The following is a 15,575-nucleotide window of genomic DNA, read 5'->3' on the forward strand; positions in this document are numbered from 1 at the left end:
TATTGATGATGTTGATTTCAAAATCGTAAATTTGGAATATTTATTAGTTATGGGTAAAAATATGTTGTTTTTCTTTTTTGTTTTTGTTTTTTTATGTTAACGCAATTTTAAAAAAAAAAAACTGCCAACTATTTGATACTGGTTTTTGCTATAATTGAATAATGTACGTCTAGCGAAGACGGCATAATCTATGCAAAAGTAAAACGGTTTTATTACTGTTGAAATATGATTCACTTTAAACGATACTATACATTGCCTGAAAACTATAAAATGGAATGAAGATCGTAAAGTTAAAGCTGATTATGATGTCATATACTATAAAGTACAGACACGTGACTTTCTATACATTACTGTGAAATCAGCCAGGAAGCCTTAACCGATCAGCGTATCTAAAAAGCCTAACTATTCGTTTACGTAAAAGCTATTTATCATTTGCTTCATATGAATTTCTTTTGTTCATGCATTCGTATAATTCACTCCCAACCCGTAATCTAAGGGAGTGAAAACAATGCTAAATAGATGTATGCAGACCTTGGTATACACGAGACAGCTTACTTGAGTCTATAATATTTCCATTTTTATAGCGTTTTGGTTCCTAGGTATAATGTTAACGGAGATATATTCGCTTCTGATTTTTTTCCTCCCATTTCGTTCTAGCTGTCAGCTGGCAAATTTAAGACTTGGTGAATTCCAATGTCTCCCAATATTTCTCTTTTTTAAACACAACTGTGCCTGGGCGAATTCAGAACTGGCCTAAACTGATTGTAAGTATAGAAGGGTGAAATTTACACTTGTTGAAAATTACCCTTTATACAGTTTATTTTTGAAATTTGTGTTCTGCTTGTTCATAGAATGAAATTAAAATCTCTGCAAGCGCTCCTTCATGACACCCCGGGAACACAATTTTACTGCAGCATATTGAGAGCATTGCATAAGCAATACACGTCCTCTACCGGCATGTATTATTATATGAAAGCTATTTCAGAACTATTATAAACGAGATGTTACGCTTTAATCATACATAAAAGAACATAGGAAGTTCAAACAATGTAGTTGATCTAGAAATTAAATAAAAGTGGCTAAAATAAAACTCTTTATTAAATCTCCTGTTATTTCGCCAAGTCCATTAAGTATTCGCTGATAGATATTTTCTAAAACAATGCACTCTATCATATCGTACCGTCTTCTGTTCCCCGAATCAAACCAAACAGTATGTAATAATACCAATCGATGAAATCAGTAGGGGACTTATAAACAGGTAGTAAGAATAAATCTCAGGCACCTGGTCATGCACATGACAAATAAAGATTACTCTTTTTATTATATTGACTGATTTGTTCATACTTATTGTTAAATCATAACTTATCATCTAATTGGTTAAGGACTTTTTAGGGGTTTTTTTTCCCGATTACGACAAAGAGCTCATGTAGGTATGACTGGTAGGCAGAGGCTTCATTCTCCTACATAGCACCTGATCCTACCTCTAATTTGCTCTGCTCCTTTTGTGTATTTTTCCTTTAGATTTATGATTTTGAACACTGTTATTTATCGCCATATGTCATGTCATATAAATAAATTTAGACACTTGGTACGATTTTAAAATGTTCTTTTGAATGAGTTGCCTTAATTATTAAGAAAGGAAATAAAAGTCCCGATCTAGATGTTGAAATATTCTTATAATACAATGTATTGATGAGAAATGTAGATTTATTATTTCTATCTCTTACAAGATGCATAGTTCGCACTTGTATTATGTCTCCATTTTTGTTGATCATTTAGCGCCAAATATGTCAAAATTCATGGCCTATTCACCATCTTGCTGAAAACCATGCTGAAGTGTTTACAATTGATACGCATGCATAAACGAACGAAAGAATCTTTAGATAACACAAAGTGCAGTTAATGCAAAGTTCATCCTTTGAAACTTCATTTAAGTTACGGGAACATTGTCATTATATTGAATCTGCGCAAAATGAACTGTAGTGTCTATTTAACAAACAAAATCTTCTACACAGTAGATGCTTTTAAATTGAAATTGTAGGACAAAGCACATTTGAGCTTTCGGCTTGTGTAAGCTTATATATGTACATTAAAATATGATATATATTACAATGAAGTAAAATATGATAAACAAAACGGATTTGATTGGTTTTTTCAATCAGACAGAATTATGTATGCCATACATAAAAATGCGTATTATTATACATTTCCTTAGCTCATTTATTAAATAAGATCAATGAATAAAAATTGCTGATATGAAAACAGCTTGTAAAAACATACAATATTAGCTTGTGGGAGAGAGAGGTCAAATTTATAGAAAAAGGTCCCTAATCCCAACTGCATTTCTTTTTTTTACAATAAACATGTTTGAAACAAATCGGTGGTCATTGTGTATACAGTGGTGTTCAAAAATTGTTCCTAACTTTCTAATACTTGTATAAGTACGTATTGTTTTAGTCACATAAGATAACGAGTTATAACAAATTTGAAAATGTTATTATTTTTTTTAATAGCCAGAATTTAGTTATATACCATATGCCACTACAGTAGTTCGAAGAGGGTATGCAAAGGCGTGGCTGAGGTAACAAATTCCAAAATGTCCTTTAATTTGGGTGTTTTGATAACTTTTGGGGCTTGTTCAGGTTCAAAAACAATGCAAGTGAAAACTGACACTAACAACCTATCAATATCGGTTAGGATGTACTGTAAAACTTTAGTAATGTAGCAATACCTGCATATTACATATCAACGTAAGATAAACCAAAACCGAAAACTAATGGAATGTAAGTCATTTGAGTGGGTAAAAAGCATGCAATCTCAATTCATAGTAGGTTGCACTGAGATGAACTCTTATTACCACCATCCTGTACATCACTCCGGAACTGATCTCCATCTAAAAAAATGTATAGATTTAAATGCATGGTCAAAAATGAAGTTTGAAACACAAGCTGCTTGATAATTAAAATTTCATTTTTTAAGGATGATTATCAATCTAAACATTCGACGTTTTAATATATTGCATAGACCTTTGAAAAAAAAATGAACAATCACTGCAATTATTCTCGATTTTGATTATCATTTAATAACTAAGGATATCTTCTATCTTTAAAGTAATTTTTAGTTGAATGCAATCTATTATGTTAACATTATTTGGGATCAATTTAAGGAATAATTGCTTTGGGTTTTTTTTTCATTTCGTATTTTCTGTACTTAATTTGGTTTCTTTTCAACAGTTCATATGAATACTGTCGAATTGTGTTAAAAGCATTTGTTATGCTTACATAAACTTCTTACCAAGGTTTCGACATAATCTTTAGTTGTCAACATTTCTTACCGCGAAACACATTTCTAACAGTTTATGCTACCAAATGCAATGTACAAACAATTTAAGCATTGGTCACCCTTAACTTAATTCAGTAAAACTTTCAGGGTTTTCTTACGTTTCCATTTTCCTAGAAGATAGTTCCAATCCAGTTGTTTTGAATCTAATGTGTTATCGTTTAGATTCATCTGGACACATCCTTTTGGGTATTTGTTATCAAGACAATGAAGCTCTACACGTGAGAAACACGATCCTTTCTTTATGAAAGTTATAACGGGCGGATTTCCTTCTTTTGGTCCGACATTTCCACTGAATCCAAGACGAATTACATCACCCGGTGTTATGAGGAAATCGGAACTCTCATCATGTTCTTCAATTTGAATCCAGTTATTCATGAAATATCTAGATGCTTGATCACTGAGATCGGACCCTTTGGACTCAATACAAAGAACGCACAAATTTATAGTGTTATCTTGTTCCTCGGGTACTTTATACAGTGTTAACAATTTGCACTGTGCTTTGAAACCAAGAAGTGTAAGAAATAAATCTAGAATCCCGCTAGATTTATTTTTCTTTGATTCGACATTATCAATGGCAACGATATAAGATCTGTAAATAAATATAATCATTACAGAAATGTGTTATTTGATTTAACAAGTTTAAAACAACCATTGTATGAATGTTTTATTTCCTATAACACATTAGAAGTTAAAGAATAATCGATAAGGATTTTTTTAATTACTACAAAAGTTGCTATTAACACAAGTTTTTAAGTACGAGTTTTTATGATAAAAAAATACACGTATGCATCAAATACGAATGAGTGATAAACAACTCGACCGTTTGATTTGTTAACCATATGCCCTTAGGTGTTTTATTTGCACGTTGTTATTAGCTAAACTTCTTATTAGTGTTAATTTCCCCACGCGTAAAACACTTTTATGATAAATCAGTATACATATACGCTCAGTAGTGATGAATTTTTTAATATCCTGTAATATTAATAAAGAAACAGAATGTTGTTCACAAAAAAAAACCTTACTTAATAAACAATTATTAATTAAAGCATTCTTTATTACTATTTATCTCGTCGTTTTGTTTGACCTTTTAAGCTTAATGTACTTACACTTTATCATCTTCGCTCAACTGAAACATCATGTTTTTGTTTTGAAATTCTGGTTCCACTTTATTGCATTCCCAGTCGTTCAATCCAAATCCTGAAGTCTTAAAACAAAAATACTTTGTATTTTGGTGTTGTTGATTGCCTCTTTGGAATTCAACAAACCCTTTGTTTATTTCTGCGGTGGATTTCATTTGCACACCATCCAATACTGCTACATCCCCATACTCGTTTGGATGTTCCTCTTTGTATTCTTTTATTCGAGTTTCGTCCGTCATGTGTATCTATAATAAAAAGAATTAGAAAGTGTTTATTTGCAGAAAGGAAATCATTTATTTTGACAGCCTTTATAAACTAGCAAAGAGATTTTTCTTTTTGGTTTGCAAGAAAAATAGCAAGATAATGTGACCTACTTTTAAATTTCTTTTACAAATTAATTCAATAAAGCCACATGTATGTCAATACATGCACTTTTAAATATGTTTATGTACAAGGATGGATTTTTGAGGATCAGTATTCAGGCAATGCAGTTTATTTATCTAAATGAGCAATCTGAATATTGTTTCCCATAATCAAATCCTGTTATTAAGAAAACTGCACCATTTCTTTTAATATATGTATATGATTTGTGACAAACAAATTTAGCAATAATGTGTGTATATTGCAGATCTACAGTGTGGCACCTGATGTTCGAACTTAATCATTACTGATGATTGTTAAAAGATCTCATGGAAAAATTGCTGCAAATGCTAAAGCTATAAACTTTATACCCGTTCTAGTCTCAAATTTCAGGGACCGGTTCTTTGTTTTATTTATACAAGATGACTAATAATTTTAAGTATATATTGTTCAATAAGTGTTTTATAAAGTTGTAACCTATTAAGCTTTTCAAAAAAGGACATTTAAAGGGCTGGCCCTTTACTTCTTTTTGGGTTGCCATTTAACAAAATATTGGTAGTTGAATACTATAGAGCACAATACTTTTTTTCCCTTCTGGTCCCATAAATCCTCTATTTACGCAACACTTGAGAAAATTATCGTACATTTATTTTATATGTACATAACTGTACGATAACTATCCTTGCTTCTGTAACTTATTACTCTATACACATCAGTAAAGGATTGTACATGTTGTTCAACACGGGTCTGGAAATTCTTGATATACATGTATATGCCAAAGAACGTTTTAAGGGCCTTACCCTCATCTTCTAATCGGGGCCGTTTACCGAAAGTTTTTTAATTGAATGTAAGTACATAGCAATGAACATCTTTCTTCTATACTGCCTATCAAAATGTTGTTCCTTTGGTTAAATATTATTTTCATAAGTCGATTTAAAGGTGTCTATGCCGTCGTTAACGGAATTTTTTCGAAGTTGAAAACCATACCCAAATTTTGTCAGCATACCAGATATATAAATAAAGGAGTTTATAGAAAATTTTGGAATTGTTTGATAAATACTAGCGATATATAAGGCATTCTTTGAAAAATGAATAACGGCGATTTGCATATGCCTATTCATTAACAATGACATCTTGAGGAGGATTTGCGCATGTGTGCGGGATTTGTAATTCAGAAAAGCAGCATGAGGAACGAGGTAATCCGACAGGTTTGTTTACATTTGTTTGAATTTATATAAACATAATTTTCAGCTGCTAACAGAAAAAAATATCAGATATGGCTATCTGTAATTTGTGTGGATGGTTGGTATCGGTGTCGATAACAATCGATGAGGGTTCTTTTGCAATTGACTATTATTTTATACATTTCACAACAAATAATATGAATTATGACGTCAACATTATCCCTTCTGAGGCCCCTCGACTCTAAACAGCAAACAAGGCCGGCACGCTCATAGTATAACATAAAGTTTAATTCATTTTAACACGTGCCCACCACTCAAAGTGGTCTCCAATATAGATTCTCATTTTGCAACGTCTTCTGTCAAACTGTTTTCTTTTTTTCTTTTCTCTCCAAACGCTTTATTCCACTGCCAACGGACCGACCACGTTTCGCATCGACATCTTGTCTCCGTTCTTAAATTGGCTTGTCATATTAAGTGCATTATGACTATTTCAAAGTTAAACACTTATTGACCGACCCAGTCAGTAAATAAATAAATTGATTATACGCAACACTTTTAAATACGTTTGATTTAAACTAACTATAAAGTTCGAAAAAATTTATAACTTTTGTAGCTTAATGAAAAAAAAAACATTTATTTCTTTAAGAAATCATTTAAAACAGCAAATATACTTTTGAATTTATTTGATTCTTTTGAGAAAAAAAAATCAAATGTCCAACGATGACTTCGACTAATATGTCATCAAACGCAGAGTTGCTTGTCATTGAGCACCTTTAATATAATGTTTTCAAATGGGTTTAGTGTCAATAGTGTCAAAACCCGTTTAGGAACTCGTTGAGGCATTATATGTAATTGCCCTTTCTAACCTTATTGTTACCTGCATAATATGCAGCAAATACTTTGAAGTTTACAATCGACAAAAATGTTCCATAAAGGGAAACAAGAGGCCAGATGCATAGCTTACGTAAGCAACAATAGCCATACTAAAATCAGCTAAATAGAGTAACACAAAAAATATCTGGACAATGTAGAAGATAATGTTGTAAAGTAATGTTGTGAAATCCTGTATGAAAGGATTTTCAAAAATTCTTCAAGATATTTTTTTTAAGTATTGAACCACTTTTGTAACTGGATGATTTTAAAGCCATGTCACATATTGAGTATTGCAGTTATCAAGAGGATCTTAAAGAAATGTTCACTTACTTGAACATGTATATAGATATAAAACCTACATCAAACTTTGAACCCCTTGTGTTCCCAGGAACTGTCCTGGGACAACAGTACGTGTACAAGCAATTCAAAACAAATAATGTCCCATTGTGACTTTGTGCTTCCCTACGGGATCACGATTCACTAAACTACCTGACGATGCTTTCACAAGAGTTACAAATGTACACCTGTTCTTACCATTTGGTTTTTAGAAGATTTTTGAAGTTTTTTCTCTTATGTAAAAATTCGTCTGTCCATTGTTGCCCCTCCCTAAGAACATAATTTGAACAAATGTTTATATACACTAGCTGAGAATGCCTGAACATAAGCTACAGCTTTTTTTTTTGCCAATAGGTTTTTGAGAAGATTTTTAAAGATTTCTTTTATAATCATAGTCATTTCCTATCCCGGACCATTCTGGACTTATTCTTCCTCTTGGGAAAATGACTCGATCAAACTGAAATGCACACTACCTGAGGATGCTTTCACAAAAGTTACAGTTTTGTTTTCTAACTAATTGGTTTTAATAAGAACTAAAAAAAGATTTTAGGTTAGTAAAAATAATAGCATTACGTTTGTAAAACGACAAGAGCAAAATCTTAGGGAGAGGGCTGTGCTTGCTGCCCGGCCCCATTCAATATGTTATATTGAATAAACTACTGATTAAATAAAAGAGCAAAATTTGTACTGACCTTACACATAATTGTTACATCTCTACCAACATCTGATGGAGGAACAGTCACAGAGCAATGTGCTTCAGGTATTGGTATCGTCAGTCCCCTTTTCATTTCTTCCTTGCTCATCTTTTTCTTACGTTTTGGAAACTCGTAGTAAACAATAAACAATTCCCCTGGTTCTATGGTCATAAAGACTTGATTTCCCTACAAAAAAGAAAAAAAACCGATTGTTTCATTTTCAGGGGTTAAATTTTATCACAAATATACCCATACAAGATATTATTAAGCATCACTGATGTTTTTAAGGATTCATTAAGGAGTTTGATTGTTAAACACTTTTTTTTTGTTCTAAAAATAATATTTGTAGCATGACAATACATTTTTTGTAGTTCACATTTTTGCAGTAAAAATGTGAAAATGTTAAACTGTTTTCAATTTAGAGTGTTTCATTTTTACTCCAGTATTATCTGGCCTGTAACTGTTGCTTTCGTTGTTAGATATGAGCAAACATGAATTCATAAAGAGGGCCATGGATTCAAAAATTTAGGTAAACAGTTTCAAGAATATCACATTCTTGCATTTAAATTTCCGGTATATCTATTAAAAGTGGATATATATTTTTTTCATAAAAACTAAATAAATTTTTACTGTATGGCAGTATAGGCGCGGTCAAAAGATCTAAACCACTGGCTCAGTAGCCATGAGTTTCGTCATTTTGGTAAAGAACTAGATAAACATCACAATCATGTATTTAATTTATTTTACACAACTGAGGGATAAAGGAAGAAGATTGCTAAGACATAGTACATTTACCCTACATAACCTAACTTCCTAAACCAGGGGTCTTGAAGTATATGAAATTAATTTTAATGAAGTTAATTTGTTGTTACTTTGGGAATAGAAAAGATGGTTTTCTAAAATACAGTTACATTTTGTAACGCAATATTGACCACGCCTTATGAACTACATTTCAGTTCCAGAAGTAGTGAATTTCACAATCTGGGTATAGGGCTTTATAGACATCATAGTTATCAATTCAATTTATTTTACTGTTTTATTTTACTACTTTGGGAGGAGAGAACGTTTTCAGTGAATTTATTATTTTTCTTTTTTTTTCACAATTTTTCTATTTTTGCATATCTGCCCCGCCCATATGGCAGCGTTGATGACATAGTCACATACATGTATGACAATACGATTCCTATTCGGCTAGAGATAACAGTAACTTCTTTTTCTCTCTTGGAATCCCTATTATCTTATTGAAAACATTTTCCCTTGCAGTTTTCAAAATGACGCTAACAAGAGATGGACGACAGATATGTCGCACGACGACGGATTCAAACTGATAGCAGTAGGAATCTAAATGACAAAGGTGACCGTAAAATTTAAACTATATTGTATACTTCGTTAAAATAGGATACAGGAGAAAGAAAGACGAAGGTATAGAAAAAGGCGGGAGATTTCAGAGACGTGCTACAATGTATCCTTTTAATACATTTAAGTTCTTATAACTTATTCATATCTCCGGCAAAGAACGAGTACGTCTTATAGCTCAAAAGCTGCTGGTTGCTGATTCTTGTATATTCAATTAAAAGTGTTTAAAATTCACTAGATATCGCTTTTTCGGGGTTTCGTACATCGTTTCATGCAACGATCTAGAGAAAATTTGTACATACCGGAATGTGCCGTGTGTTGCTACCGTGTGAAGAGATTGTACATCAAATAGAGAGACTGCATGTATCCTATTATAATCTTACGTCTCTTCAAACCCACCATTTGTTCCAAATGATTATAGTTATTATTTCTATTTTATTGATATTTATAAATATTTTTTCAAAAAGAACAATATCCACATCTACCCCCAATACACTGAGATTTTAAAGACGAAGGGAAAACTTTGAATTGAAGTTTTAAACACGAACCGTTTACCAAATTTAGTTTTTTCTTGTGGATATTATGACAAATAAATTTGTGAAGACCCTGTGTCATTACTGGGAACATCTGTTGTGTTAAAATTCTGTTTGCACTGGGTAAAATAAGTTAGTTGCAAACTTGGTTGAAAGGAATGATCTCGTAGGCTTAATTTTTTTATTCAAATCGACCACAACAGTAAAATCTATCATTGATAGTTATGGAAGCGTAGCTGATAACACTTTAAATAAATGTTCTCAGGTATACAGTTATTGGCACTTTAAGAATCAGAAGGGTTGAAATTTTACATGATAGTGCTTCTGCACTAGAAGCAGTAATGTTAGAAATAACATTAAAAAGGCAAAACAAAAATTAAATGTTAATCACGACAAATATAAGATATTCAATTAAATATTAATATCATTAAAAAGTCAATATTACGACACATCTGCCGGTCAATAATTTCAAAGAGGGTATAACGATGACATTGCTGATACAGAGTTTCACAAAATATAGAAGAAATATCCAGACACGATTACTTTGCAAGGGCTACAATGTACTTGTACATAGTGTCTTTTCTTGGGAAGACTGCGTATTACAAATCAATATGTGTTTTTAATGAATGATATCTTTACAATACAATCTACATTTTGCGTTTTAGTTTGTAAACATTAAAAAGAAAGTCAAAACAACGCAAAGTGGATCAATGTACTTCTTTACCTCAATTACAACATCTCGTGCAGATACCCATAGTCCTTGTCTGAAGACTTTCCCGCCAACTTTCGACTTTATGAATTCAGAGTGATTGTCGACACATATTTTTACAGGTGATTTAAAACCCTCCATTTTGAAAACATGAAGTATTTCACTTTTATCCACACCACTGCTGACTAATACGTTTTCTATCTCTTTTACAGGTAGTCTGGTTAAATTTTCATCATTATTATCATCATTGAGAAAACCATCAAAATCCGAACCATTTTCAACAAATTCGTTATCTTCGAGATGCCGGTCAAAATCTGACGAATTCATTACTGTAACGTCTTCTATTTGTTGATATCCCTTTGGTAGGCTTTGATATATACAAAAAAATGGGATAAAAAATGACAGACTCAATGAGTATGCTTTCGCTTTTTTCACTCAGAAAAATGCTGTATTTTAAAGAAAATTTTATTTAGTAGGGGTAAAAATGTAAAAACAAGATATGTTTGTGAAACACATACTCCCCCTCCCTTGGAAACATCCACAAAGAAAATGAACGTTAACTGCAAATAAATAGAATTTTTCTACGTCCAAGGGGCATAACTCTGTCAAAAATTGCTTTATCATACCCAAAATCAAACTTGACCTAGATATTATCATAATTAATATGTATATGTCGAAAATTGATCGTACCTAATATAAAACATGACCTAGATATTATCATGATAAACCTGTATACCAAAGGACTATGTGCGGTATGGTCAAATATCTGCCCCAATTTCAACCAATTTTTAAATAGTATCGTATAAAAATAAATTTTTTCACAAATCATTGCTTATAACTTTAATCTTGATTTGAGTTATCATTGCTCATTCGCTGTTATCTATGACGTCACCTTAATGACCTAATTCCCGCAAATTTGCAAACAAATGAAAATATTCTCATTTTTTGCTCTATATTTTGCATTCGCATTAAAAAGAGCGCAGGTCTGCTTAAGTGCAATTTTAACATGTGTTTTTCTTTAGATAGTTATACACATTATACTATAGAATGGTACCTCAGCAAGCCTGCGCTCGATGTTTCCCAGTCGAAAAACCATCGAAAAAAACCCATATTTTCCCACAAAACATCAATTTATCAAATTAATACAATCTTCATGACGTCATTTCTTCACTATGACGTCACTGTGGTGATAACCTTTTACACTTTTATTTCCAATATAATTTTAACTTTCTTTTACCTTATTTTTAAAGCTCTTTCTAAAACTTTGATTTTGGTGGCAAAAAATGCATAAAACCGCACACAGTCCTTTCATTTCAATATGTTCACCCTCTGCGAAGAAAATGAACGAAGACTGTTGGTGGACCGACCAACCGACCGACCGACCGACAGACAGACGGACGGACAGCAGCAAAGCTATATGCCCTCCCTTCTTCGAAGGGGGCATAAAGAGTATATAACATTCAAAATATTTAGGATTTGACATGCATGTTTATACCATTTTTCTCCTTTATCGATTAACTTGCATATCTTGGAGGACGTGACTTCGATTTCTTCTAGAATATCATTCAAATCTCCAGTACCACTGCAATAAAGCCATTTAATTAAAACGTGTGAATGATTATTCCATGCACATAAAATCGTTTTGCACCACTGAACTATATACATCTTTGTTGTAGTTTCTCTAAAGCCATATTGCTTGTAAAGAATAATGAGAGAATGTTTGTAATTAAATGTTTGATTTTAAAATATATCTGAAATCAGCAGATGCATGTACCATATTTATATAGCTGAAGCTACCTTTGTAAGACATTCTCCAATTCTTTGATTTTATCGCAAAGAACATTTACATCCACTGCATGGTGCTCTCTATAACTGCAATAAATAGCAATATGTTAACGAAGATAGTTAATTATTAATTAAAATACAAAATGCTGATGTTCTAAGGAAATACCTCAAACTGCGTAACGCATATCTTCCGTTGATCAACACACGTTTAGTATGTTTAAACATCTTTTTAAACTCTTTTGTTAGAGGAATTGATTGGTTTCCCATATCTCTGTAAGAGGTATAAAAAATCGAACATAATGTTGCTTCTATGAGCTTAAGAATTCATTAGTTATCAAATATCGCTACTATTACCTATTGCGACTTTGTTCCCGTTCTATTATAAGTCGAGCAAGTCCACAGCCTTTCTCAATGTAGTGGAATTGCATAACCACAGAGACGAGCAAGGGTTTAAATCCTACTTCAGAACTGTGCAGGTTTTAAAATGTCATTGTATTAGCAATATACATTTTTATCAATAAGAGTGAAGCATGTTTACAGGAAGAGAACATACCGATCCTTGCTACTTTTCATCACTTTTAAAACCTTTTTAGTTCCTTGGCAAACAAAAATGTTAAAATCAATACAAGTTTTCAGAAAGCCGTTCCTGCGTCTGCAAAAAAAGAGGTACATGGGCCACTTTGCTCACGTGAATGTGTCGGTAATAGCTCTTATTAACGCATCGAACTCTCATCAAAACAGGCTTTAAAAGGAAACACAAATATCCAAGTCAGTGCTGTTTCAGTAACTGTACTGTCAATGATTAAGAAGCGATCGGTATGCTTATATAGAGAATATTTTTTCCAACAAGAACTTTTTTTATCTAGGATGAAAGCATTTTCTGTACGTAGAAGTTTGATTCACAATGGTCCTTTTTCCTTGGATTTAAGATTTTCTATCGAATTTTCAAACCCATGGTTTAAGTTTTGTTCAAGTCATGTCGGAATTTGAATTCCTATGGAAGGTTTTTTCTTCAATTCCTTAGAAATATCCTTTCATTATGACGTAACTAGGTGATGTATTTAAACAAACGATAATTTGTGTAAAAGTCAACAATATTTGCCAAAACTTTCTTTATGTAAAACACAATTTGACTGAAGTGATATTAAAAAAAATATTAATTTTAAAATAAATCGTTTTTTCCTCAATTGTTATAGGCATTTTTATGTTTGTCCTTTACTCATACACAGGTTATTTTTTAAGATCAATTACGTCTGACATTGTACTTATTACTGCTATAAAATTTGAGCCATGTTAATGATCTTTTTTGAAATCTGCAAAGTCACGTTTTGAATAAAATATGAGATTTTCTAAGGCTTCTTCTTGAAATCTGCGAGGTTACGTTTTGAATAAAATAAAATCTATAGTATATTAGAAAGCTTATAGTAAAATTTGGATATCAAAAGCTATAAAATTCTTGAACAGAAGATTTTTAAACTACCTTATTTTATCTTTACCCTTTCCAAATCGTTTCCCCTTTAGATGGGAACCTGATACTTCATTAAGAAAAAAGTGGTTGTGTAGTAAAAAATGAAATGTGAAAATTCTACTAAAACGACAATAACATCAACAACAGCGACGACAGACAACAGAAAATCTTTATCAGAGAAGCTCAATTAAGCATTCAGCTTACGCAAGCTAAAAATGAACACATAATAATATAATGGTACAATTGGTAAATTATAACATCATAATTAAGCCTTGCGTCAAATTTCAAAGTATTAAACTTGATCGCGTCTTAACCATTGTGCCGAATAATAATTCAGTTTAACATTTTTGCCACTGCTTACTGGTTGCACGAGTTGCATTTACGACCTACTGAATCAAATTGTCTGTCCCTGTCAATTTGTATAAGCATGTATTATTGTACATTACTAAATTATATATGATACATTTTACACGAAATCCTACTACGTTCAATCATCAAATCAAGAAACAAAGAACATGCGACTAATATGTGTCACAGCGTTGCTCCGCCCGCGCAGAGCATGTCCTCGACGAATTGTATAATAACCAAAATTTATCCGGCACACAAGCTAATTGTTTTGAAATGCTTATGAAAATATCACAGTTAAGTAATACTAAAATTTACCAGCAAATTACTTTTATATCTGTTATATTTAAGTAAGAATTAATTTTTTAAACATATATATTCTGCATAAGTTATACTCAATAGTTTCGGCCATAAAATCACTGATGTTGATGGAGCGGACTTTGGCAGAGGTACGTTTTAAAGACTGCAACACTTCGCTGAGTACGCGTGGTATCTCGGCAATACTTGCACAGAGATCTATGTGCTTGGAAGAAAACCTGAAAGCGAATGGAGAGTTTCAACCGTATTTATTGTTAAGCTGTCTAAAGTTAGCTAAGGCACTTATAATATATATCTATTTACATTTTATTTATTCTTAGGCTATAAATTAGGCTTAAACAATCTGGGTTCCGATTATTTTTTATATTCATTTCAGCATTAGTCTAGACATGTTATACTTCAACTTAAAAACGGGGGGGGGGGGGGTTATGATCGAAGTCCGCTTTATTACAACGCACGTTGAAACTAAAATCAAGGTGCTTTAATTTTGAAATCCAATTTGAAACACAATTTGATGCCAAAATGTATGGATATTGTCAGTATTAAAGCGCACTCAAAAACGAAAATAGTTAGGGTTTAATCAAAAATGTTATACTTTAATATAAATTGAATGGTTAATTTAATCTTTGTTCAGTTCAATATGATACATCTGGATTTAAAAGTTTTCTCTTAAGCTCACGTAGCTTAGCAAATTAGACTTGAAATTGCATAAATCCAAATGAATAGACATGTCCATTAATTGGATGACGTATATTTTATATTCGTTTTGCCTTGTGTGCAACAACTAACTCCTTTGAAAGGATCTTAAATTTGGTTGCAAACCTATGCACTGCCAAACCCAAAAATGATCAATGTATATAATATTTTAAACGGCTTGAGTTATTAACAAGCATGATGATAACATAAACGCTTTATTGTAATGTATCTCTGTTATTTTTTAATGTCAATGTGACGGGGGTTTTTTGGGGTTTTTTTGTTTTGTTTTGTTTTTGTTTTTTTGTTTTTTTTTTTTTTTTTGGGGGGGGGGGGGGGTTACTTTGAATATACGGTTTAAGGAAAGGGGCATAAATATGTTTCAACATACATTTGGAGATAAAAATCGTTGGCTAGTTTTGTTTTTTTTTAAATATAT

General features: G+C 32.0%; 1 protein-coding gene across 9 annotated transcripts in view; it reads right to left on the reverse strand.

The window, feature by feature from the left end:
* Positions 1 to 2,211: 2,211 nt before the first annotated feature.
* Positions 2,212 to 15,575, reverse strand: part of LOC128163356 (uncharacterized) — a 33,601-nt gene continuing 20,237 nt past the window's right edge. For 7 of the 9 annotated variants that reach the window (XM_052826929.1, XM_052826936.1, XM_052826934.1 and 4 more), the window contains 11 exons: positions 14,521 to 14,661; positions 12,866 to 12,964; positions 12,667 to 12,780; positions 12,479 to 12,583; positions 12,325 to 12,399; positions 12,023 to 12,109; positions 10,543 to 10,894; positions 7,927 to 8,115; positions 4,449 to 4,726; positions 3,441 to 3,931; positions 2,214 to 2,893 (listed from right to left, as the gene is read on the reverse strand). In XM_052826929.1, coding sequence (XP_052682889.1) covers positions 2,823 to 2,893; positions 3,441 to 3,931; positions 4,449 to 4,726; positions 7,927 to 8,115; positions 10,543 to 10,894; positions 12,023 to 12,109; positions 12,325 to 12,399; positions 12,479 to 12,583; positions 12,667 to 12,780; positions 12,866 to 12,964; positions 14,521 to 14,661 — 2,002 coding nt within the window. In that variant the 3' untranslated portion in view covers positions 2,214 to 2,822. Of the gene's footprint in view, positions 2,894 to 3,440; positions 3,932 to 4,448; positions 4,727 to 7,926; positions 8,116 to 10,542; positions 10,895 to 12,022; positions 12,110 to 12,324; positions 12,400 to 12,478; positions 12,584 to 12,666; positions 12,781 to 12,865; positions 12,965 to 14,520; positions 14,662 to 15,575 lie in introns of all 9 variants that reach the window. The other 2 variants (XM_052826930.1, XM_052826931.1) reach the window with 2 other exon arrangements.

Source organism: Crassostrea angulata, chromosome 9 (genome assembly GCF_025612915.1).
Source record: "Crassostrea angulata isolate pt1a10 chromosome 9, ASM2561291v2, whole genome shotgun sequence".
NCBI lineage: Eukaryota > Metazoa > Mollusca > Bivalvia > Ostreida > Ostreidae > Magallana > Magallana angulata.